We start from the raw sequence: 26,701 nt of genomic DNA on the forward strand, positions 1-26,701 counted from the left end.
ACCGATGGGATGGGTTACCGGGTGTGGGAGGCGGGAATGAGAGAAATCTCGCGGGTTTAGTACTTTGTTTCGACACTTTTGTTGCTCGCGAGAAGTCTTACATAGCGCGCCAAATTTTATGTTGAGGTCTACCTGCCAGGAAATTGAGGTTTGTTATGGATAATCATTGGAGTACGATGTAACACCGCAGGAAGGCAAGCACGCAGTTCAGCCTTGTGTAGTTTGATCCGATTTCGAATTTTAGAAGACTACCACGTTCAACGGTTTATACGCGGACTGCCTTTCTTGCTTGAGCAGCCATGGTACTTCAGAACAGCGGCAGGTACCAAGCAGACCGGAGCCAAAGCAGGGAGCCGGAGAACCAGCAGTAAGTATTGAAAGGACCATCTGCATGCAACTTTGTCATTTAATTAGCCACCACTTGTATGGTTACAGTGACAGACTTCCTAAAATAAAAGAGATCGGTCTGCGTGTTGCTAGATTTTTCTGAGTAAAGGCTGCGTGGGAAACGGATTTTGCAAAAGAAGTACTGTACTGACAAACATATTGCAACTACTGCCGTCAGAGATGACCGTGTCGCATGCAAGAGGGTCTAGTAGTGATTCTTCTGGACAACGTAATATACCTCTTTGATCTAGTTTGTAGCAATAATACATATACAATAAAAGTTCACCCATACATCAAAATGTAATTTGATTATTACAGCTTACATTCCAGAAACAATTTATTGTCAAGACATAATGGAAAATTAGTAATGTGTAATTTATTTACAACACATATATTTACCAATAAAAGAGCTAGGAGCTTTTACCGTATAAAATGTAATTATTAAAATATAGCATACGTGTTCAAATATCTGGAAATTAGTGCATCACCAAGTGAACTTTTAAAAATACCTATTGTTTAGACTATATGCACGCAATATTACTTATTATGTACGTTTATATCTATTTTAGTTTCTGCAGTGATACTTTAATGTACTCCACTACATTAATTTTTGTGGAATGTGGTGCAGTGATAAAGTATTTTTATGTGCTCGATTGCATTACTTTTTGTGAAATGGGCTGTGGCCTTAATAGCAAAATTGCAATGAGACTTTGGTGAAAGTAGGCCTACTGTACCTGTAAGACTAATGTAGCTAACTGATATGGTCACATGTTTATTAAATCTAGATAACCTATTAATGCAAAGCATTTGTTTTTGATAACTTGTATACTGGTGTGTCTTGTGCTTATGGAATCTTTATAAATATAACTTCTATATTTTTACATTTTATAAGATGCTTTGTTTTGATATTTTATTTTATTCATTTTAAAAATGACATTACTATATGTAAAACACAATCTAATCAAAATACAATAAGTAACATTTCTAAAGGAGAGTTAAGGTTTACTAAATCATAACCAGCATTTAAAGACCCGCCGTTAATCAGTTCAGAGATTATAAAATAATTCCTTACACATATTAAAGCCTCAAAAGGAAAATGGAACAGAGCCCCAGTAGGTTTAATTTTTAGGTAACATTACTAGAATCTTGCTAAGTTCTGAATAAAGAAAAAAAAAAGCTTGGCACCATTCCTTAAAGAAATTGTTTTTGTAGTTTTAAGTAATACAGTATAAGACATTATCTTCCCAGTTATGCAGCATGAGTTAGGATTCTCCCAACTGAGCAAAAGTGAATACTCAAACAGTTTAGTGTAGAGCTTCACTGTGAATTTTTCTTTACATAATATCCCATTTGGTGTTACTTCAAACATTAAAGAATTAGGAATAATTGTGAGTGTGACATTTCCTGACATTCTTCCATAATGATCTTCATTTAGGATATTTTTTTTACCAAGCAAGGCCAGTAGTTTGTAGCATTGCTTAATGATAGAGACATGTCACTGATATATTTTGGATAACTATAATCTTAAAAAGTGTGCCTGCATACTTTTAATTTTAACAACACCATGCTTTGCACACATCAATGGAGAGTGCATATTATGAATGAATGTATGAATTGGATTCCTTATCTAAGATGCTGAATGAGAGGTCCATTTCACAGTGTTGCCTTAGTTTAAGATTGTCTAAATGTGCTCACACAATAAAATTACTGGGTAAACTCTAGAAAAACGTCTCCAGTTCTCTTTTTAATACTGGGTAAAGTATATTCAAGCATAGGAATTTATGGAAAGGACAGGAAGGTTCCATTTGACAAAGTTTGTAACTTGTAAATAGGCAATTTCAACCAGGCAAGTACTTTTTTAAGCATTCAATCTTCTTTATACTCTTTTTCCTCATATTGCAGAGATGATGCTACCACCCTTTCTGCCATCAAAAGGCTGGAGCGCAGCCAATTTACAGACAACATGGATGCCCGCTTTGGATTTGAACGTATGAAGGAGCCAGGAGAGAAGACAGGCTGGTTAATAAATATGCATCCGGTAGAGCAAAGCTTCAGGCACTTACTGTATATTGTTATTGTGGTTGTGTTTTTTTTTTTTCCCCCTTCTAAGATGTATTCTACGTAAGGGTTCCACCATTAATAGTCATCAGTGCATGTTATGTTTTATCTGCAGTGGTGCAAATTCAGTAAATTGTGTACTTTGATATTTTCTACTTTTAAATAATTACAAAAATAGTCTGAATCATTTGACGCTTTTCTTTTCAGACAGAGATCCTGGATGACGACAAACGAATGGTCAGTGCTGTAGATTATTACTTCATCCAGGAAGATGGCAGTCGGTTTAAGGCAAGTACTGTATCTTACAGTAAGTGTAATAACACACCTGGTCCACATTTAAGGTTTGCTTACTAAACATTTTCATAATATAGTCCCATGTTTGTTAGGAGTTTTCTGTCTTATGAGCTATTTAATTATTCATGACTTTACAGCCTGCTATTGCTTGCTGCATTGTGTTAATGCCATGGTGATCAGACAACTTGTATTTCCTGGCAAAGTTTATCATATTAGCTACAGTTCCGGTGCTTAGACCTATTCCTGTATTTTACATTTGGTATTTTATCATTATAGTTAACTGCCAGCATTTAACTACACATGACTTGCATACAGTGATTTGATAACTGTAAATTGGCGGAGTATATTTAATCACCTGTCAGACCAATTTTGTTGAAAATGGACAAGATGTGACCAATCAAATAGTATGTGACATGAAACTGGACATTTACCAGTGACTTTCTCAGTTACATTGCTGAACAGCTTTGATTATAAATGCTTAAATTATGTGGTTGATGGTTTGCAGCCTTTTCCTTTTTTGTTGTCATTGTTAGTTTATGTGTAACAACAAAAAAAACATTTATTTATATAGCACATTTTCATACAAATAATGTACAGTTGTGCTTGAAAGTTTGTGAACCCTTTAGAATTTTCTATATTTTTGCATAAATATGACCTAAAACATCATCAGATTTACACTCAAGTCCTAAAAGTAGATAAAGAGAAACCAGTTAAACAAATGAGACAAAAATATTATACTTTGTCATTTATTTATTGAGGAAAATGATCGAATATTACATATTGGTGAGTGGCAAAAGTATGTGAACCTCTAGGAATAGCAGTTAGTTTGAAGGTGAAATTAGAGTCGGGTGTTTTCAATCAATGGGATGACAATCAGGTGTGACTGGGCACCCTGTGTTATTTAAAGAACAGGGATCTATCAAAGTCTGCTCTTCACAACATGTTTGTGGAAGTGTATCATGGCACGAACAAAGGAGATTTCTGAGGACCTCAGAAAAAGAGTTGTTGATGCTCATCAGGCTGGAAAAGGTTACAAAACCATCTCTAAAGAGTTTGGACTCCACCAATCCACAGTCAGACAGACTGTGTACAAATGGAGGAAATTCAAGACCATTGTTACCCTCCTCAGGAGTGGTCGACCAACAAAGATCACTCCGAGAGCAAGGCGTTTAATAGTCGGCGAGGTCACAAAGGACCCCAGGGTAACTTCTAAGCAACTGAAGCCCTCTCTCACATTGGCTAATGTTCATGTTCATGAGTCCACCATCAGGAGAACACTGAACAACAATGGTGAGCATGGCAGGGTTGCAAGGAGAAAGCCACTGCTCTCCAAAAACAACATTGCTGCTCGTCTGCAGTTTGCTAAAGATCATGTGGACAAACCAGAAAGCTATTGGAAGAATGTTTTGTGGACGGATGAGACCAAAATACAACTTTTTGGTTTAAATGAAAAGCGTTATGTTTGGAAAAAGGAAAACGCTGCATTCCAGCATAAGAACCTTATCCCATCTGTGAAATATGGTGGTGGTAGTATCATGGTTTGGGCCTGTTTTTCTGCATCTGGGTCAGGACGGCTTGCCTTCATTGATGGAACAATGAATTCTGAATTATATCAGAGAATTTTAAAGGAAAATGTCAGGACATCTGTCCATGAACTGAATCTCAAGAGAAGGTGGGTCATGCAGCAAGACAATGACCCTAAGCACACAAGTCGTTCTACCAAAGAGTGGTTAAAGAAGAATAAAGTTAATGTTTTGGAATGGCCAAGTCAAAATCCAGACCTTAATACAATCAAAATGTTGTGGAAGGACCTGAAGTGAGCAGTTAATGTGAGGAAACCCACCAACATCCCAGAGTTGAAGCTGTTCTGTACGGAGGAATGGGCTCAAATTCCTACAAGCCGTTGTGCAGGACTGATCAACAGTTACCGGAAACGTTTAGTTGCAGTTATTGCTGCACACCAGATACTGAAAGCAAAGGTTCACATACTTTTGCCACTCACCAATATGTAATATTCGATCATTTTCCTTAATAAATAAATGACCAAGTATAATATTTTTGTCTCATTTGTTTAACTAATTTCTCTTTATCTACTTTTAGTATTTGAGTGAAAATCTGATGATGTTTTAGGTCATATTTATGCAGAAATATAGAAAATTCTAAAGGGTTCACAAACTTTCAAGCACAACTGTAGCTCAAAGTGATTTACATGATGAAGAAAGAGAAAAAAGACAAAGTAAGAATTAAAATCAGAGAAAACTAATTAACATAGAATAAAAGTAAGGTCCGATGGCCAGGGAGGACAGGAAAAACAAAAAAAACTCCAGATGGCTGGAGAAAAAATAAAATCTGCAGGGGTTCCAGGCCAAGAGACCGCCCAGCCCCTTCTGGGCATTCAACCTAACATAAATGAACAGTCTTCATTGTATTTATGGTTCTCATGGAAGGACTTGATGATGACGGTCACGTGGACTTCTGGCCTTTAATCCACCAATGTAGGGACATCACAGTGCTTTAATTTGGTGGTGGTGGTGCAGGTCGCCACCACAAAAAACGGAAAAAGAACAGAAGAGAGAGTAGGGGTTAGTACGGATTTTGGAGCCACCATGAATAGTAATGATAGTTAACTGAATATGCAGAGCATCAGGATTAAATTTAAATGAAGTTATGAAAAAGCCATGTTAAAGTAATGTGTTTTTAGCAGTTTTTTAAAGTGCTCCACCGTATCAGCCTGGCGAATTCCTATTGGCAGGCTATTCCAGATTTTAGGCGCATAACAGCAGAAGACCGCATCACCACTTCTTTTAAGTTTAGCTCTTGGAATTCTAAGCAGACACTCATTTGAAGATCTAAGGTTACGATTTGGAATATAAGATGTCAGGCACTCCGATATATAACATGGAGCGAGATTATTTAAGGCTTTGTAAACCATAAGCAGTATTTTAAAGTCAATTCTGAATGACACAGGTAACCAATGTAGTGACATCAAAACTGGGGAAATGTGTTCGGATTTTCTTTTCCTAGTTAGGACTCAAGCAGCTGCATTTTGCACTAGTTGCAGTCGATATATATCTTTTTTGGGTAGTCCTGAGAGGACTGCGTTAAAGTAATCTAGTCGACTGAAAACAAAAGAGTGAACTAATTTCTCAGCATCTGAGAGGTCTAACTTTTGCTATATTTCTTAAGTGAAAAAATGCTGTCCTAGTGATCTTATTAATAAGTGATTTTAAAATTCAGGTCAGAGTCAATAGTTACCCCTAAATTATTTAGCTCCATCTTGACTTTTAATCCTAATGCATCAAGTTTATTTCTAATAACCTCATTATATCCATTATTGCCAATCACTAAAATTTCACTTTTTTCTTTATTTATTTGTCTATGGTGTGTGAGCTGAAAGGAGGTGTAGGATCTGCTAGATCAGTGAAATTGTTGTATATCAGTGAATAATATGGGTATTACTAACCTTCCAACAAAGAATAAGAAAATACCAAAAAAATGTAAAAATGTGACTTATCAGAATTTTTTTTTTTTTTTTTGCTTACCCAGTAATGTGCTGAATGGCGTCTAGTAGGGTTTTGATTTTGATGTCCAGTTTCCTGCTAGGTGCAGCTCACAATGGGGACAAATAGTAGAAAGGGAGATTGGATAATAGTGTGACAGCTGTATTATTCCAATCAGATTTCGTAAAGTGCACTCAATGAGGCCCTAAACTTCTCATGGATTGCAAGGGGAAAAATATTAGTTTTTATTTTCAATATAAATACAGGCTGTGGAAGTTAGCCTTGCAGTTTGCCACAGAGATAACTGGCTTTTGGTGGCAACGCATTTATAATGATATTGCTTTTGGAACCTTTTATTGTTGCTTCGTCTTATTTTTGTGAGGCAATATTCAATAGGCATTACCCATTATCAGAAAAAAATAGTTGGAATTAGATCGTTATGAGACAGATTCATTTTTATCCAACTGATAATGAATGGTTGCAATAGTAATCTTATTCACCACACACTTTGACAAAATATAGTACATTTCTTTCAGAACTATTTGTGGGTGTCAGTGACCCAATAGAAAGAAATAATTACATAAAATGAGACTAAACCACACACATACAATTAAGTTCAAGTGATTTTTGTGTTCTGAATATCCTGCATTCACCTATCAAACACTAATTGTTTTGTGTATAATGCTATTTTTTAATGTTTTCAGTAGTTTAATGTTAGTGTTCTATTCAATGTTACACATTTTAAAGTTGATGTACTTAAGACAGCATTTTTCTATTGTTTTCCTAAATATGAAATATCAGTCTCTTTGCACCTTTGTATTTATCATTTCATGTATTTTGCAGGTTGCCCTTCCATATAAGCCATATTTCTATTTAGCAACTAAGAAGGTGAATATAATTCTTTTACTTTTTAATATTTAGTTTTGCATATTTTACACTATCTTTGGTTACTTGAGTTTTTGTGCATTTTTGAATGTGTGCCATAGCTACTGCTTGCATGTAAATGTATTAAGAACTGTGGGAATAGTACAGTGTAAAGCACATGTAGTTTTTTTATTTCTATGCATTATGTGACACATTATGAAAACCACTGTATTATAAAATTTACAAAACTTAACCACATTTCAGCAAACCTTATGTAAAACCAGTCTGTATTGTACATTAGCCAAATGTAAATCTTAAAGCAAGCTGTTCATGTGGAATTTCCAATGTTTTCCAACACTGTTGTTTTAATATGGCTGTATCAACATTAAATACTGATGATGATGATAAGGCTTTTAATAGTTAATCTATTTGTGTGTTTTCACAGTCCATATTGTAAATTAGATATTCTTTGTGTTTGGGTGTCATAACTCAAACTATTAAAGATACCAATTTAACATTTTCTGAATATATTTGTAGTACTAGGGTGTTGTACCGTGTTAGCCATTAAGAATGTAGTGAGAAGTCAAGCAAAATGACGCCTTTTATTGACAAACTAAAGATTACAATATGCAAGCTTTCGAGGCAACTCAGGCCCCTTCTTCAGGCAAGATGCAACTTGGATAATGTAGTTCAAAATTTGATCCAAACGTTTATATCTAAAGATGACCAAACTTAAATGAATACTGCTAAAGATGATTTGTTTGAAAGTTGTGTTCTCTTGGGTTTTTTTATGAGGACATTAGTTCAGATGGGAATATCCAAAGATACAATTATGTAACTTAACGACTAACAAATATTTTTTAATGCATAAGAGTAATAAAACAATACACTTATAACATCTTTCATTTTCAGTATTATATGGAATTATTTTTTAATCTATTTTTAAAATATATTTCAATTGCAAATTTCATATTGCATCTTGTGTGTTAAAATTTATTAAATGATTTGCATAAAATCGGCCTCCTACATGAAAGAACAAAAATCATTAATAAAGAGTTAGTACCAACCTAAGAAAAATCCTGATGATTCAAGAGACTACAAATCTATATTAATTGTAGTATGTGGTAAAGATACAATTCCCTATTATGCAGAATATGTGAACTCTTTGTAAATTTCAGTTTTTATTAATACATATCATTAGATTGAAAATGTTTCTACCTGTTGCATCCACACGTGTATTTCTATATCTGTTATGTATTTATAAGATTTAAACCGCTGTTTTTCTTGCAATCAATTGTATACAGGCTTTAATCAAAGTAATGTATGAATTTTATGTTAATTTGATTAACAGTGAATATTGCTTGCAAATAAAGTTTGTAGTTTTAATATGATAAATATGATTTTAATTATGAAATTCATTATATGTTTGATCTTTTTCCATCGCTATCAGAAAAATTACATTTTCAAATGCACTAGGGCAGGGGTGGCAAACTCCAGTCCTGGAGTGCCACAGTGGCTGCAGGTTTTCATTCTGACCCTTTTCCTAATCTGTGACCAGTTTTCACTGCTAATTAACTTTTTTCCCTTCATTTTAGTAGCCCTGTTTTTAAGGATTCAGTGCTCTGAATTAATTATTTTCTTCATTAAATGACAGTCAAACAGAAATCAAATGTGAAACAAATCAACAGTTGGCCAGTTAAATTGGGGCTTCATACTCCAACTAATTTCACTCCAACCAGTTTCTTAATGAGAAGCCAATTCTTGCTGTTAATTAAACTCATTATTTAATTCTATGGCTTGTTGCTGCTCTCATTCTGACATTATCAGACATTTTCATAACTCTTGATTTTTCTGTTTTTTCTAAGAACATTGTCAAAATGTTTTGGGGACCTGAGAGATCAACCTTACTGAGACCTTCACCTTTCTTTATTTTCAAATATTGTGTGATGGGCACAGGGGAGCTGGTCATGTAGCACTTTGTTTTGTGTCTCATTATTGTATGGCAGCTAATTAAAGAAAAAGAAACAACTAAGTGGCCTGAATCAAGTTAATTAAAATTAAGGTAAAAGAAGTTAATTAGCAGCAAAAACTAATAAAGAAGATGGTTAGAATGAAAACCTGCAGCCACTGCGGCAGTCCAGAACTGGAGTTTGCCACCCCTGCACTACGGTAACACTGTCTGTTTTTACTAGTGGTTGTAATAATGATAAAATAATGCAAAAGGTTTCTGGCATGACTGTCTGCCTACTGTGAAATTTATTTTTTGTCCCACTTCTTCTCTGCATGGATATTTTATAACCTTGATTAACCTTCTTTGTTGAATAGGGCTGTGAGCGAGAGGTGATCTCTTTCCTTTCAAAGAAGTACCAGGGAAAAATCGCAAAGCTGGAAATGTTACCAAAAGAAGATCTTGATCTGGTAAATGTGAATTGGACATTGTTCAAACGTATTTATATGGTTTATCTATTATCAAAGTTAATTTAAATAATTTAATTACCTGAGTTTAATCATGTTGTATGTGACTACTGACATAAGGAGTTTTCAGTCACTAATGATTTTTCAACTATCACAAGTAACCAGATGCAAGTTGCCAAACTGATTTCTGGTATTTTCTTGAAGGAAATTACTATTGTGCAAATTGTCCATTTGACTGTTTCCCAAATACCGCCTACCCTGGCACTGTAGAAATTACTATTGTGCAAATTGTCCATTTGACTGTTTCCCAAATACCGCCTACCCTGGCACTGTTTTACGTTTCACCTGAATTCCATTTCCACCACCTTTCTTGATATCTCTATATACCTTCCTGCATTTAGTGAAATGTAATAATTTAACATTTTGATCAATTTTATTCATTCAGTTTATTCCAACATGTTTAACTTTTTAGTGGACAGTTAAAAGCTGACAATCACCCTCTCTACTTTAATTGGCTGAAATATTCATTCTTTTTTCTCTGTAGCCCAATCACTTAGTAGGTCTGAAGCGAAACTATATAAAGTTGTCCTTCAATACAGTTGATGACCTCATCAAAGTGAGACGTGAGATCTCACCTGCTGTGCGCAAAAACCGTGAGCAAGAGAAATCCAATGATGCATATACAGCTATGCTGTCCAGGTACTTTTCTTCCTTTTTTTTGTAGGGTAATTGAAAATGTCAAAAACTTTATTGGCTTTTAGTATTTCTGGATATGAAAAGACTGATTAGAGAAACTGAATAATGTGTATAAAGCTCCAAGGATTAAACAGACTTCAGTATAATGAATGTTCGGGTGCTAATTGAGCCATTGTTTTTATTGCAACTATGTAACTATAGTCCCATAATATTCTGTTATTTTTTAATTGTGTTATAGTGCCCTGTCAGGTGACAGTTTGACAGCAGCTGATGATGAGGGAACATCTAAAAAAATTACAGACCAGCTGGATAACATAGTGGATATGAGGGAGTATGATGTGCCATACCACGTTCGGGTTTCAATTGATCTCAAAATTCATGTTGTAAGTGTTTCCAGAAAAATTCAATGTAAGGGCATCTTACTTATTTAGCACCATCATGCAGCTTTGTCAGTATTTTTTTTCTATATTTCATGCATGCTTGGACTGAGCTGAAATGATGCTATTTCCATGTAGAAAAAAATCATGAGACTGGCCTACAATTTTGTATTTTTGTTGGGCTGCTTTGGTAACAACAAAAAAACTGCTACAGTCATGACTGTCACTTTAGGTTCTTGTGTAACTCCCATTTCTACCTATATTTAGGCCCATTGGTACAATGTACGCTACCGTGGCAGTGCCTATCCCCCAGAAATTGTACGGAGAGATGACCTTGTTGAACGACCAGTAAGTACAATTGTAAAATTTCTGTTCTGTAAATTTTAAGCGTCGTATATGAAATATATATAAAAAAAAAAATTTGAGTATTGCTTCTGTTTTAGTTTCATTGTGAACATCTCAAAATAAAATAAGTTGCTTAAAATATGTACAGTGTTTCAGAAGAATTAGAAGTTCTTGTGCTTGGATATTTTACTGAATTGTAATTTCCCCTTTAATATTTTTTGCTGTGTGCATCTACTACCACTAAGGTACTATATTTTATTTGGAAAGCCTTCTGTTTAAAATATGCATATTTGCTCATGTATTTTTCATTGTATCTTTACAAAACTTTTGCTTCCTCACACAGCTCACTTGCATACTAGGAGATAAAAGGCATACTGACAAGTGTTGTTATGATTTCTACCTTCACTTTTTATTTAGGATCCTGTAGTGCTGGCATTTGATATTGAGACCACAAAACTGCCCCTGAAGTTCCCAGATGCAGAAACTGATCAGATAATGATGATCTCCTACATGATTGATGGGCAGGTTAGCGATGTATCTAATTAATTAGTATTTTGGCACAATGTTTGTAATGATTTCTATCGTAGATGTTCTATCCATTACAATAAATATTCAGTTAGTTTTTATCTTATGTGCAATTCTAAAATAATAGCCTATTGGTTGCAAGTGGGTTTCTTTACCTTCTAGATTGTTCTTCCTATAATAAGAACATACTGTAAATGTTAAAAATAAGAGGAGACAATTCCGCCTTCTGTACCTTTTTTTGTCAGTAAAGTCTTGATACTACAGTGATATAACTAGATGTTCCTTCCACTCTTTTGCCTGTTATCACTTAGGTCGTCTGATGTGTTTCACTAATTAAGTTATTGAATTCTGTTGTATTCATTTTTCCCATGTGTTTGAGGATGTCGAAAATAAGCATCTTGATGGCATCTGACCTACAATAACTTCAGATTCTGGGAATTCTTAAATTCAGGCATCTATGAGACAAGTTGTGACTCTTCTTTGGTTTTTAATTCAGCCCTGGGGTTTTTATTATTCAGGTGGTGAGTGTAATCTAGTGGGTGACAAATCAGTTATTAAATCATTTGAGGTTAGATTTACCTTTATTAAAAACATGCGATGATATCATAAGTCATTTGGATTTATAATAAAATTAATTTATTATAGTAGAATTTTGATTGTTAATTTATTTTATAAGAATAAGATTTAGACCTCATCCACAGAGATGATGATAAATAGTAGTTAAATAGGAACATCTGACGACAAGCACGCTTTTTTGAGCATACTGTAATTACAGATTATAATGTGTTCTTATGTTACAGGGATATCTTATTACAAATAGGGAGATTGTATCTGAGGACATAGAAGATTTTGAGTTTACACCCAAGCCTGAATATGAGGGTCCTTTTACAGTATTTAATGAACCAGATGAGGTACTTTTTCATATTTTTTGGATGGTGGAAGTGCACATCTACTTATTTGTGAGTTCATTATTGACCTAAAGACCTATACTAATTCAGAAAAAGGGAAAAAAAAAAAAACACAGATACCAGATAGCAAATCAAGAAATGCTCACTCTCCGATGAAAATACTGTTGGTAATGGACACAGTTTGGTTTTTATTAACTAGCTTTAGACATACCAGGGTGACCTGTACACTCTGTGGGTGTGCATATGTGTGCGTGTGTGTGTGTGTGTGTGTTTTTTCATATAATTTGAAAGAATTGGATAAATCATCCTGAGGTTGTTTTTGTTTTTTTTGTTTTTTTTCCCTCGCTCTCCTTTTTCAGGCCAGTTTGATCCAGAGATGGTTCGATCATGTAATTGAGACAAAGCCCAATGTATTTGTCACATACAATGGAGACTTCTTTGACTGGTGAGCATTTTTTTTTTGTTTTCTTACCATGTTTTGCCTTTGCACTTATCATTATGACCATGGCAATTTCAAAACCAATTTTTAATTGAAACATTTACATTTGGGATTACTTGACATAGTCCTGTGTCTTGCTTTAAATTAGTTTTTGGTTAAGAACATGTATGTTTTGTGCAAATAATTATCAAACTAAATGATGTGTTCAACTAATTTAAGCTGTCAATCTTTTGGTATGTGCATATATGCATACTGTTTATGTAGCTTCAGTGTTGTGTGTTTTTTTTTTTTTTTTTTTTGCCATGCTAAATTTTTTTTTCATTGTGACTGGATATCATTCAGTACACATTGAGTGTCACTTCTTATTCCACTTTCAGGCCCTTTGTAGAGGCCCGTGCTGCTCACCATGGTTTAAGCATGTACAGTGAAATTGGCTTTCAGAAAGACAGCCAAGGAGAATACAAATCTAGCCAGGCGATCCATATGGACTGCCTCAGGTACTAAATTATAATTTTCTATTTAGACTTTGTTGTGCTTCATAAACTGTGTACCACAAATTCACAGCCTTAGTAATAAATACGCTATTTGTTCCCATCTTCTGTCATAGATGGGTAAAGCGTGACAGTTACCTTCCAGTTGGAAGTCACAACCTGAAAGCAGCAGCAAAAGCTAAGCTAGGCTATGACCCTGTGGAACTTGATCCTGAAGAAATGTGCCGCATGGCTACAGAGGAGCCCCAGGTAATTGTAAAGGAATCAAGATTTGATAGACTAAATAAGGATTCATTAAGGCAAGGATTTCACTTCTATGATTGTGAAGACTTTTTGGAATTTCTTCTTTCTTAAATGTGCATTTCCATTCTCAGACACTTGCCACATATTCTGTATCAGATGCTGTTGCAACCTACTACTTGTACATGAAGTATGTGCATCCTTTTATATTTGCCCTATGCACCATTATTCCCATGGAACCTGATGAGGTTAGTGTGCTTGTATCTCTTGCTTGTAGTAATAACTGCCTCTTGAGGTTACACTTGGAACAAGACTTTATTTTTTTCTGTTTTCTTTTTCTGATGTACTGCTTTCCTAGTCTCTGCTGTGTTTATGATATTGTTCCCCAAAGGTGTTTTTCATTTTAAAGGTCTTCTGAATGAGATTCCATTCCATTCCATTCCTTTAGGTCTTGCGGAAAGGTTCAGGAACATTATGTGAAGCCTTGCTTATGGTGCAAGCCTTCCATGCTAACATTGTGTTTCCAAATAAGCAAGAGCAGGTCTTTAACAAGCTAACTGATGACGGACATGTCCTTGACTCCGAAACATATGTGGGGGGCCACGTTGAAGCTCTAGAGTCGGGTGTTTTCCGCAGCGACATTCCTTGTCGTTTCAAAATGGTAAGAGCTTACAAAAGCTTTCTTGACATTGAATCTTTCCTTTAAATGAAAGAGGATACTATTGCTAATTCAGTGTCTGTTGCATTAATTTATGTTATTATGATAAGCAGAACTGGAGCCGCGCCTTAAAATTTTGATAAATGTTTTGAGTTCTGTTAGAATCTATTAAATATAGAATTTTCAATAAGTTTACAATTTGGATTAAATATTAACTTCTCCTTTAACACACACATAGTTGTTGTCTTTTAGAAATTCACCACTCCAGGTTCATTTTAGGTTGACTGCTTTATTTTGGGTCACACTGTAAGCAACCATATTGGTTTATAACTGCAACCCTACAGTGTTCAGCCCAGTTTTAGGCAATAGGTCTCATGGATGATGATTTCACCTCTCAGAATCCTGCTGCCTTTGACTTTCTCTTGCAACGAGTGGAACTCACCATGCGACATGCCATTGAGGAAGAGGAGGCAATCCCTCTGGATCAAGTCACTAACTTTAGTGAAGTATGTTTTATCTTATATTGATTTTGTCAATGTCATTCTGTGCCTTCTATCCGTGAAATACCAAGAAACACTAATCAGCACAGACTAGGAACATTTAATTCCCACTTGTACATCTGGAACTTATTTTAGTTAAAGTTTGGTAAATATTGTTTTCTCTATGTGTGTTTTTCATATTTTGTATTTACACTAAACTGCAAGTGATTATCTGTTAATTGCTAAGAGATCTAATATGGTAGACTAATCAGATAACTGAACTTTCAACTTCTAAAAAGGATTTTATTTTCATGAATGGGTTTTGTTTTTTCAGGTGTGCAGTGAGATCAAGAAAAAACTTATGTCTCTGAAAGAGGTGCCCAACAGGATTGAATGCCCATTAATCTACCATCTTGATGTGGGAGCTATGTATCCCAATATCATCCTCACTAATCGACTACAGGTGAGGAATAAATATAATTTCTGGTCTAAATGATGCTGTGTGCCCGATGGTATGCAGTACAGTGCTTGTAATTTATATGTTCATAATTATATCCTTGGGATCCAGCCATTCATGCCTAGTTAAACTTTAAATGAACATGAACTTAAATATGGTTGCAGACAGGTGATACTTGTCAATAATATTATTTAAAATTGTTTGGTATATAGAGGACTGCAGAAAGTGTCATTGAAGACAGCATGTTCCTCTTATTGTTTTAACCATTGCATATTTGAGAGCTCCATTTTGATGCCAGTGGTTTTGATTGTAATTACTGTGTAGTAATAAAATGGTTTGTAGTACAAAGTACAGTATAATGTTAGCACATTTTCTAAGCAGTGAATGAAAGGTTAGGAGTTTGTTTTGCCCTAATTAGAAAAAATTATTAACTATCTTTCTAGCCATCTGCTATGGTGGATGAAGCTACTTGTGCTGCATGTGACTTCAATAAGCCAGGAGCTAACTGTCAGAGGAAAATGACATGGCAGTGGAGAGGAGAGTTCAGTAAGTTTTTGTTTTTCCCCCACTTTTAAAGGACTGAGCCTTCCTTCCGCTTTTCTTTCCCATTCTATCATGAATGATATGTGGCAAGGCCTACCTGCAAAGTAATAATGGGTTTAAAACTAGCTAGTTTTTTTGTTTTATTTTTTATTTGCTAATAGTAATTTTTTTTTTTTTTTGTGCCCTGTCTAATATCTGGTTTCAATAGACATTAGTATATTCTTTAAGTCATCATTATCGTAGGTATCAGTCTGCAGTTGTGTGCTTTTATAGTCCTATTTATTTTATTTATCGCCTGCAATAGTGCCAGCCAGTCGGAGTGAATATCATCGTATCCAGCAACAGCTGGAGTCTGAAAAGTTCCCGTCCCTCTTTCCCAATGGTCCACCCCAAGCATTCCATACACTGAGTCGTGAGGAGCAGGCCAAACATGAGAAGAAGCGCTTGGCAGGTAATTAAAGGTGGAAGGACCCGAACCCCTCTACCTATTGTGTATGAGTTTTTAATGTATGAGCTTTTGCTTTCAGCAAGCTGCTGTTTGAACAGAAAATATTATAGGCAAACTGAAAATCATTTCAAATTCATTTCATTACAAGGAAACGCTCCATTGACTGTAATACATTTGGTAATATTCTTGTTATTTTCCAACTCTTTCTGAAGTAACCACTCTTAGAAGTTTATTTAGCAATTGGTGTGTCAAAAAACAGAAATGTTCCCAACTAACAAATGTCCACCAGTAACTCTGCAGAATTGTGACGTTAACAAGTAATGGGAGTCGCAAGTAACACTGTTTTTATTCAGTCTCGGATAGTCCAGGAATGCACTTGGTGATCTGTATATGGTCAGATTGATGATGCCACGCATGGCACGCTCCTGGTCTACCATGGGATATACATTGTTTCAGCAAGACATCCCAAAATGGCTTCTTCACAGCTAAAACATAATAGTGGCTGAAACAGTATTAAAGTTTTCTGAAAAGTCTCTGATAGTAAAATGCAAAATTTGAATTCCTTGGGTTAGAAAACCCCCAGAAGGATGTCTGAAAATGATGGCCAAAAAAATTAATAAAAGATGGCATCCATAATAGCAGCATGGTAATGAGATCCACATATTTATAGGATGTCCAATAAATAATACTCATGAACGATGTGTGTAATTGGCCTGAATCGGCACTCTGTTCACTTGCCCTCTTATTCTCTCAATAGGTAACCTTTGTATTTTTGCTATTGTGTCTTCAGCCTTATTATCATCATAAGCAGAGTTGTAGGGAAAATTTACAGCATTGTATTTCAGTTTTCTAAAATTTAATAATGTACCCTTTTATAAAACCTTTGTGTCGCATAATAAAAAATTGTTTCATCAGCTTACTTGGGCCCAGCTATAATTTTAAGCAGTTTTTGTAAGGCATACTTAAAGGGAAATAACAGTTTGCTGCAAACATAATATGCTACCTGAGTAGTCTTCTCTCCTACTTAAATGTTGAGGTATATAACAAATGTCTCATTTTCTTCTTTGGCAGGAAGTAGTATTAAAATGTATGATATTCTTACATTTTCCACAGTTTATACTTTTAAGATGTTTAGTTATTTTCAGTTTGACTGAAAAGGAAAACTCTTTCCAGCTGAACGTTTTACTGTGATTACACATAGCACTTTATGGACCCAGAGAGTAATGTTTTCCAGCAGCACTCTGAATTCCTGCTGTATGTGTTATTTAGATTTAGAATTATATTCACTAGTATATTACACCATTTTATGAAAGCAGCAACATCAATGTTAACTAGCAACAAAGTGTTGTTGTTTTTTTGCTTTCAAAACCTATTTACTAGTCCTGTACTAGTATCCTTGCCAGTGGTATGTGAGTAGGGCATCTGATACATGCTACTTGGTCCACACAACAAACAGTTAAACATATACTGTATATTGCACATTTCAATGAAAATAAAACACAAATCAAACACATTAGGAGTGTATCACATCTCTCCAAGTACAGTACAGTTTAATTGCGCAGCAGGTCATGTCATTCGTAGTAACTTAAACACTTACTGATTTGTAAAGTTATATAATAGGACTAAATGCAGTTTCAGGATTGAGAATTTAGAGCAGCTGTTACTTTGATTAGTCTCTGTCAATCTGTGTTGCAATTCTTTAAGTTGCATTGTCATGAAGAGAAAAGAAAGTGCTTTAAAGCTGCTCATTGTTTACAGGTTTGGTTAACATAAAAATGTTGTAATTTTCTTTTCATTTATTGCACTAGTTAAATATTACATTCTCATAGTAAAAGGAAAGCATGCTCAGTGGATCTGTTCAGTGTGTGACACAAAGGAAATAATCTGAAGTATGTTGTTTTAATCTTTTTTTAACATTGCTAATTTTGCACAAATTCATTTTCATGTTATTTCAGTTATTGCAGTTTTTGTTATAACCCCTGGTTCAAAGTTTCAAGCTTGGGATTTTTCTTGCCTTAACTCTTGTACACCAAAGCTTGTGTCCTCTCCTCTTATTTTAACACTTCTTTGCTAGAGGTTTTTTCCTTTATTCATTAAAACAACTTTACACGAATAGTGGCATCTCCTTGGGTAGTAAAATGTTTTTGTGGTTCCGGTGGTGTTTATTTTCACCAATAAGGCATATGCGTAAACTATGGATTCAACTCTACTAATTTTGCTTTACTAAGTATAACCACTTGCTTACTGCCTACTGCATCATTACCTTCTCATTAAACCTATATGGTGTGTACATTTTGTTCCTGAAACCTCCTAGATTATTGCCGAAAGGCCTACAAGAAGGTTCACAGCACACGTGTGGAGGAGCGAGTTACCACCATCTGCCAACGGGAGAACTCCTTCTATGTGGACACTGTTCGGGCCTTCAGAGACAGACGTTATGATTTCAAAGGCCTGCACAAGGTAAAATCAAGTGTACCAATGAATTATTTTTTAATACTCATGTGCAAATGCAAAGAAGCCACATAAAAGATGAGAATTTAACATTTAATAATTCACGAATCAGCAAAAATGAACAAGACTGGAATAAGAGTACTTTCACAGTCATTTTTACTTTTAACAGGTATGGAAAAAGAAGCTGTCTGCAGCACAAGAAAGTGGAGATGCTGCTGAGGTGAAGCGTTGTAAAAACATGGAGATACTCTATGAGTCACTGCAGCTTGCTCACAAGTGCATCCTCAACTCATTCTATGGCTATGTTATGCGTAAAGGGTATGAAATAAATGTTAATTAGTGAATGATCCTTTTGGTTAGTGGAAGAATTCTGATTTTACCTGACATAATTATTATATCCTTCAATTACAGGGCACGTTGGTATTCCATGGAAATGGCTGGCATTGTGTGTTTCACTGGGGCTAACATCATTACCCAAGCTAGGGAATTGATTGAGCAGATTGGGTGAGTAATATATGTTGCCAGGATCTACTAATGTTTAATGGGTATAAAATAGTAGCCCCTTTTGTAAATGGCTCTGTGTAACTCTGTGGATGTTAGAATGTATTGAAAATGTAAGTAGCACAGTTAATTAATCAAAGTGTCATGTAACTTAAATTGGCTAACACATCAGCTTTTGATGTTATAGAGTTTGCCCTTGCAACATCTTTTTAGACAAGCTAAGCATTTAGGACTTGTACAGGTCTTTTCTTCCCATTCTGGCATTTATTTAAGTCTCCTTCCTTTTACAGCTCTGAACTTGAATAGAAATACTTCTGAGTGATTCACCAAATATTAAAATAGTTGCCAATCTGTACCTTCCCAGTGGCCTTTATTTCTCACTCCTGATAAATGTTAGAATTTTAAATGCATCTGATGCCATCTAGTTTTTATGGCTAGACACAATTTTTTTGTCATATGTGCAGTATGTACATGGCCACTGTTGGTCTTAGGATGGCAAGCATAGATGGCGTTTTTTGTTAGTTTCATGATCATGCAATGTAAGAAAGGAGTTTAAAAAAACAAACTAATTTCTCTCCTTTTTATGTTTTATTCTACCGTGACTCTTCAATGAGTTATAAAATTGTTTATAGAAGCGTATGATTTATGGGCATAATTTTCAAGAAGACCCCATTGTAAATCGTGGAAGCTAAATAAACCATCATTGCATATAGCTAACATTTCATTATCTGTACCTGTTTGCGACCAGTCAACATAGTTCTAACCGGAAGTAGAGATTTGTGTCACACACTTTAACATAGATGCAAGGATTTTTCTGTTTATTCGTCCCCTTGGTTCATTGCATCATAATATTTTGATGCAAAGTTCTCATCCAGTAAATAGTTATAATACGATAATCTCTAACTTACAGGAGACCCTTGGAGCTTGATACAGATGGTATCTGGTGTGTCCTTCCAAACACCTTTCCAGAAAACTTTGTGGTTAAATCAACTAATGAGAAGAAGCCAAAAGTGACAATCTCATATCCAGGAGCTATGCTCAACATCTTAGTCAAGGTGGACTGACTTTAATTTTTTACAAAAATAGAATGTTATGAGGCACCCATTTATTTTGTTAAACTATTTACTAGACGGCACAAAAAAAAGTTAAAGGATTCAAAAACTAAATTCCCATATTGTACGATGAAGTTATTCAGTGGTCTCCAGGTCCTGCTGAATCATTTAAGGAACTGGGCAAATTATGTATCAGTGGAATTAAAGAGTTTGAAACAGCAAATTTACATTTTCAGGTCCCTTATATATAGCTTTACTCATTTTGGGTTTGATAATTTAAAAAGGAGTATTGTAAAATTCATAAAAATCCTTATGGAGTGTTTCTTTAACATGGGTATTAATTAAAATTTGTTGTTAATCCTTCTGAAACCCTCTTGCTATTACAACACAACCTAAGCCATACAGTTGCAGAAAACTAAATCAAAAAGTTGTAATTTATATATGCAGTTAGTATTTTAATATAGCATTTTGGTTTCAGGAAAAAGAAAGATGTTTGAAAAATAGCTCTCTTTTTATTTTGGTCTTTTGTAGGAGGGATTTACTAATCATCAATATCAGGAACTTGTAGACCCAGCCACATTAACCTATGAGACACGCTCAGAAAATAGCATTTTCTTTGAGGTTGATGGGCCATACCTGGCCATGATCCTACCTGCCTCCAAAGAAGAGGGGAAAAAACTGAAAAAGAGGTGCGATGTGTGTAGACTACCTGGTAGTTTTTGTGCAGTGAATTCTCAGTTACAGTGTTCTGTTTTGTTTTTGTGGCTTGGCTGTAAGTGTGGCATGTTGATATGTTCCACCCTAGTAAGTGGCTCCTTTTTTCTTTCTGTTTTTTATACTGCACTGTAGTGTATATGCATGTGCTATATAGTATTGTTGGTATCCCTCTGAACATCACCATCACTCATTTCTTCATTCATTAGTTAAGTAGTTTTTTTTTAATCTATTCTAAACTCTCCAGTTAATCTGTGTCCCATATAGTGTTAAGTCCATTTAAAGGAACGTGTAACTGCGTCTTTTCTAGGTTCCCAAAGTCGACCAGCTACTGAGTTGGCAAGGCAGGATCCAGCATGAGTCAAACACCTAACAGAAGTTTAGTGAAAATTTAAAAAGGAAACATGACAAAAATTCAGAAAAAAAGCTCTTAAACACAAAGAATTAAAGGCAAAAAGGGAAAAAAGTTTTCTCCTGTGTTTCATTACAATCATAGCTCTTATTAAACTTCAATTATTTTCTACTTTTCTGTGGCCAACTTACATAGGCTTCACTTTAGTACATCGGCATTTTCAGTATTCTCAGTACATTCAGTACGGTTTGTCCTCCATAAAATGAAGAATTCAAGCTGAAGCTGAATTGTATGCCAACCATGAGTTACCATATTTCTCTCTTGCGCTAATTCTTTTCTGTGGTCATGGATTGATTTTGCCACTGCTTCACAGCAGATATTTTATGATGTTTTCTGTTCAGCATTACATACGAATTTGTGTTTTGCTGTTATTAATGTACAGATTACATTAATTATATCATGTTATAAATCACTAAATTCTGATGCTGTCACTGAATAGGGATCTCCTTAGAATTCTATTGAAATATCGAATGTCTGTCATAAAAAGCTCATACATCCCAGAGTTTGAATTCTGGACTTTTTAATGGTTACCTTTAGAAATTATCTATTATGTTCTATATTTTAAAATACACTAAAAATAAAATAAATGGAAATCAGGTAGGCACTCATATTCTGAAATAGCATTTTCATTTATTTTATTTTTCATTTTTACAGTATATCAGTGATAAACCATCCATTTTGAACTCCTATAGGTATGCAGTGTTTAATGAGGATGGTTCACTGGCTGAGCTGAAAGGATTTGAAGTAAAACGCAGGGGGGAGCTGCAGCTCATAAAGATCTTTCAGTCTTCTGTTTTTGAAGCCTTTCTCAAGGGTACCACACTCGAGGAAGTCTATGCCTCTGTGGCTAAGGTAGCAGATTACTGGCTGGATGTGCTGTATAGTAAGGTGAGATAAGGACATATTAGGTAATGTCTTTATAAAGTGGTATTTTGTTGAACAGAGTCTTCATTAAGTCAAGTAAAAGCAATGATAGTTGTAAAAAGGTAAACGATAAACATTTCAGCTTTGCATCTCTCACTTGGGTCTTTGACTGCTTTGTATTTCCCATCAGGCTGCCAACATGCCAGACTCTGAATTGTTTGAGTTAATCTCCGAAAACCGATCCATGTCACGTCGCCTTGAAGACTATGGTGACCAGAAATCCACATCAATAAGCACAGCCAAGCGGCTGGCGGAATTCTTGGGTGACCAAATGGTGAAGGATGCAGGGCTGAGTTGTCGCTATGTTATCTCCCGCAAGCCAGAGGGGTCCCCTGTCACAGAAAGGTAGACTGTGCACTATTTCTGAATGTTATAGTTGTAACCTATTCTACAATAACTATTTTTGTGCCCAGCTAAAACGTGCACCTAAAATAAATTGCCCTTTGGTATTTTTCATGACTTCACAAGTCTGTTTATTTCTAGAGCAATTCCACTTGCCATTTTCCAGGCTGAAACCAGCGTCCGTAAGCACTTTTTGCGCAAGTGGCTGAAGACTCCTGCCTTGCAAGATTTTGACATACGCATGGTAAGGTGTCTTCCACACTCTCTCTCTGTCTCTGTAAATGAATTAGAATGTCTTGGATGATAACTGTTTTTATGTTACATTTCATCTCTTTACAGATCTTGGATTGGAATTACTATATAGAGAGACTGAGTAGTGCCATCCAAAAAATTATAACCATTCCTGCGGCCCTACAACAGGTACTTGAAAAGCAAAGCCCATGTTTATTTTTTACTCTTCAGGAGCCACTAAAGGAAGTAATTGGGACATTTAAAGTGCTCCTTATTTTTGTCCCACTTATGTAAAGCCAGTTTTCATCAAATTGACATGACTTTTAACATGATAGCTTCAACTCAGCTGGGCCTTCTATTCAATTTTGAATTTTATTTTTGTCTGTTTCACAGTTACAATTTTTGTTAATAGTTTCATGAACAGCTTTATGGTCTGTTAACTATACTGTATATGGCTTGAAGAAACTGGAATCGTGCTATTTGCTGTGATAACACAAGCATTACAGTTGCTTGGATATATAAAGTCAATAAGAATATTCTTTTGAGTGTGCAATAGAAGTGTATTTTTGCCTGATAAGTATTGACATTTTTAATTTTTCCTTAGGTGAAAAACCCTGTTCCAAGAGTCAGACATCCTGACTGGCTTCATAAAAAGCTCTTGGAAAAGAATGATATCTATAAACAGAAGAAAATCAGTGAACTGTTTATCAGTGATGGAAGAAGACAGGTGTGCTACATTACTTATGTATATGCATTCATACAGAATATGTGTACTATAGTGTGTTAACATTGTTACCATTAAAGATTCTACATTATGAACTGTTTGTTTTACTATGGGGATGTTATAATATCTAAAGCTGTGAAATTCTTAGGCGCAAATAAATCAAATGAATGCAAAAGACAGCAGTTGTGATGAGATGAAAGGTGGATGGATTGTGTTCCAGAGTATGTTAACTATGTGTCTGCCATATGATCATTAGTTTTATGAAATGTTGTTTTTATGGCAGACTTGTCTGTTTGCTTATTTACACTTTTGACATACTGAGCCTGATAATTTTATTTATTCATATTTATTGATTGCACAGTGTGATTAGTACAGCAACACTTTTGAGTTTTTACATGCTAGGAGCAGAGGCAGGTAACAAGATTTGTTTAGAGTTGCATGGTGAGCTGGTGGATTTGCAATCTTTTGAAATCCAGTCAGACTGCATAGATAATGCCTGCTTTCTGTAGCACTGTTTTGTTGAACATTAGTTTTCTTAAATAGGGCTTTTCCCAAGAAGGTTGACCGTTTGTGAGGTGTTTTTTTCTTTTTTCTTTCCAAAATAATTTGCACTCTTAAAATGCAGAATTATCCAGTAAGGTTCAGGAGTATTTGTTTTCTCATATTAAGTTTTTTCCTATTGTAGCTAATTGCTTTAGTTTGTTATCATTTATTACTTATTTGCTCGTGAAGAAAAGAATTCGGGAAACCAGTAAATTAAACAACACATACTGCATGAAAATGGGTACTGCCATTTGATTTTTTTTTAATACATATAAACATTTCTGCTTTCTATTGGATATTCACTTCTGTCACAGGTGGCGTCACATCAAGTGGTGGAAAGCAGCCAATGCTCAGAGAATGGGGATGTTCCAGACATGGAAGATCTAGTGAAAAAAAGGGGCATTTTGAAACCAGCCATCCCCATTACCACTAAGCGTAAGCGAGTGGAATTTGCAGATGAAAGTCAGACAGAGACTCAGGAGCTGGCACTCACCCAGTCTTGGAGGGAGATTTTAGGACCTCCACCTCCAACTGGAAACACACGAGTAAGTGTTAGCAGAACTGCCTCATTTTTAATTAACAAACACTTGCCCAGCAGAAGATGAATATTAAAACTGTTAGTTACTATTGTGATGTTATAAAGCTTCCACTTGTTAATTGTAGGTTTAGTGCCTTCCTTTTTTGTGTTAATCTTACTATGATGAAAAATATATACAAAGTATTAAAAATAGAACAAATGAAGCTTAGAGTGTAGGATCAAAAGATAAACTTCAAAATATTTGATGTGTAAAAAAATTTATCGCATTTTCAATACATTTTCCTCCTATCAGTTGACATTTGTCCTATTGACCTTTCTCCTATGAAAAAAATGACTAATTTTAGTTTTTGTGAGATCGTATTGAAAATAGAACCATCTTCTGCAGAGGAGTGTTTGCAGTTGCTATCAGCTTTAGTCCACTGACATCTTTGTAAACACATTCAGTCTATAGTTACTATGCTTGCCATTTGTCATTTTAGGCTGAAGCCTATCAATAAAAGGATGCTTGCTTTCCAGTATGTCCCTACCATTGTTGACTTTGTAGGTTCAGAAGCTTGATTTATAATGCAAATTGTAGACCAGCCTTCCATCATTATAATTTATATCCATATTCACTGCTGGGCACCTCAGGATTATTTAGTGGCAGACTGTGAAAGCTTATGGATGAATTAACCTTCTGCTTGTTCAATCACCTGATGCATATTCTCTTCCTGATAATGTTTTCACTTGCTTTTCTTTAACCTTTAATGAATGGTTATGCACGTCTCTCAATGAACTTCAGCACTATCAATCGCATGAAACATAAATGCATTAGGTATTTACTGGGCTGGTTTCATGATTAATGAATGAGACTTGGGCACGTGATCTATTTTAGTTATAAGCATGCTTTCCAGAAGTGATTTATTTAACAGTATTTTAGTAAAAACACATGTGTTTGGTATTTTGTGAGCAGACATCTGGACAGCTTCTGCGGTGGGCTGGCTCCCTGTCCGGGGTTTGTTTCATACCTTGCGCTCTGTGTTGGCGGGGATTGGCTCCAGCAGACCCCCGTGACCCTGTAGTTAGGATATAGCAGGTTGGATAATGGATGGATGGATGGACGGACAACTTCAACTGTGGATTATCTGACATTTGTAACATGAGTTTTTTTTTTTTTTTGTTTTGTCTTTTTTTTTCCCCAGGGACATTTTTTTTGCTCTTATCCAGCATTGGTCACCATAGACTTATTTATTAAACTTTTTTTTATGTTCTACATGAAAAGATGAGATTAGACTTTTTTTAACAATGTCTACAAACTACATATGGTAAATAATGTATAACAACTATAAGTTGAGGGTGGAGTTGGCCATAGATTTATAGTTTATGTAACCTTAAAGGACATTGCCATAATAAAACTTTCTTAAAAGTTTCTGGTTTAGTTACTGTGTTTTATGATTTTTATTTCTTGCAGGAGGAGCGACTTGTCTGGCTCCGGTTCCACAAGAAGAAGTGGGAGCTTCAAGCCCGTCAGCGGCGGGAGCGCAATAAGAAGCGACGTCTTGCAGATGGAGAGCCACTTCCAGCAGGTGGTGGAGCTATCCGAGGTGGTCCAAGCACTGGATTGGGCAGCTTTTTGAGGAGAACTGCTCGTAGCATACTAGACATGCCCTGGCAAATAGTTCAGGTATGTAGACTCAGCAGATGTTATTAAACTAGACTGACAATTATGATGTGTATTGTACTTGTCTAGTTATGCTGCAGGTTTTTAAACATGGCCAAATTAGTAGTGTGGATGCTGGGTAGGATAAAAGACATTCACTTATTATTTAGAGAAACTAAATGGATAGCATATGTGAGGTTTTTTAGACTGAACAGCCTGTTCTTGTGAAAAAAAATTCTAATGTTCTAATTTAATTCGGTGGAAAATGTAAAACGTAAAGGTATTTAGAATAAATATCTTTACCTACCAAACCATCCTTGACATTCTCCATCTTGGACATATTCCCCTTTTTCAGATTGCAGAGACAAGTCAACCAGGCCTGTTCAAACTGTGGGCAGTGATTGGCACCGACCTTCACTGTATGAAACTCAACATCCCACGGGTTTTCTATGTGAATCAGCGTGTGCCTAAACAGGATGATGGAGCACTTTACAGAAAGGTGACTG

The 26,701-nt window shown here is 35.4% G+C and overlaps 1 protein-coding gene across 3 annotated transcripts in view; it reads left to right on the top strand.

The window, feature by feature from the left end:
* The first annotated feature begins 99 nt into the window (after window positions 1–99).
* pole (polymerase (DNA directed), epsilon) overlaps window positions 100–26,701 on the top strand; it is a 36,602-nt gene continuing 10,000 nt past the window's right edge. The window contains exons 1-32 of one of the 3 annotated variants that reach the window (XM_051921308.1): window positions 100–367; window positions 2,290–2,425; window positions 2,653–2,733; window positions 7,083–7,127; window positions 9,429–9,521; window positions 10,063–10,217; window positions 10,453–10,597; window positions 10,859–10,939; window positions 11,354–11,461; window positions 12,262–12,372; window positions 12,729–12,814; window positions 13,186–13,305; window positions 13,416–13,548; window positions 13,674–13,787; window positions 13,988–14,200; window positions 14,596–14,703; window positions 15,011–15,139; window positions 15,577–15,679; window positions 15,981–16,127; window positions 18,439–18,584; window positions 18,745–18,893; window positions 18,987–19,079; window positions 19,987–20,131; window positions 20,660–20,817; window positions 21,947–22,142; window positions 22,309–22,523; window positions 22,662–22,764; window positions 22,860–22,940; window positions 23,356–23,478; window positions 24,333–24,563; window positions 26,007–26,219; window positions 26,551–26,694. In XM_051921308.1, coding sequence (XP_051777268.1) covers window positions 300–367; window positions 2,290–2,425; window positions 2,653–2,733; window positions 7,083–7,127; window positions 9,429–9,521; window positions 10,063–10,217; window positions 10,453–10,597; window positions 10,859–10,939; window positions 11,354–11,461; window positions 12,262–12,372; window positions 12,729–12,814; window positions 13,186–13,305; window positions 13,416–13,548; window positions 13,674–13,787; window positions 13,988–14,200; window positions 14,596–14,703; window positions 15,011–15,139; window positions 15,577–15,679; window positions 15,981–16,127; window positions 18,439–18,584; window positions 18,745–18,893; window positions 18,987–19,079; window positions 19,987–20,131; window positions 20,660–20,817; window positions 21,947–22,142; window positions 22,309–22,523; window positions 22,662–22,764; window positions 22,860–22,940; window positions 23,356–23,478; window positions 24,333–24,563; window positions 26,007–26,219; window positions 26,551–26,694 — 4,173 coding nt within the window. In that variant the 5' untranslated portion in view covers window positions 100–299. Of the gene's footprint in view, window positions 368–2,289; window positions 2,426–2,652; window positions 2,734–7,012; window positions 7,128–9,428; window positions 9,522–10,062; window positions 10,218–10,452; window positions 10,598–10,858; window positions 10,940–11,353; window positions 11,462–12,261; window positions 12,373–12,728; window positions 12,815–13,185; window positions 13,306–13,415; window positions 13,549–13,673; window positions 13,788–13,987; window positions 14,201–14,595; window positions 14,704–15,010; window positions 15,140–15,576; window positions 15,680–15,980; window positions 16,128–18,438; window positions 18,585–18,744; window positions 18,894–18,986; window positions 19,080–19,986; window positions 20,132–20,659; window positions 20,818–21,946; window positions 22,143–22,308; window positions 22,524–22,661; window positions 22,765–22,859; window positions 22,941–23,355; window positions 23,479–24,332; window positions 24,564–26,006; window positions 26,220–26,550; window positions 26,695–26,701 lie in introns of those variants that run through there. The other 2 variants (XM_051921307.1, XM_051921306.1) reach the window with 2 other exon arrangements.

This window comes from Erpetoichthys calabaricus, chromosome 18 (genome assembly GCF_900747795.2).
Source record: "Erpetoichthys calabaricus chromosome 18, fErpCal1.3, whole genome shotgun sequence".
Lineage (NCBI taxonomy): Eukaryota > Metazoa > Chordata > Cladistia > Polypteriformes > Polypteridae > Erpetoichthys > Erpetoichthys calabaricus.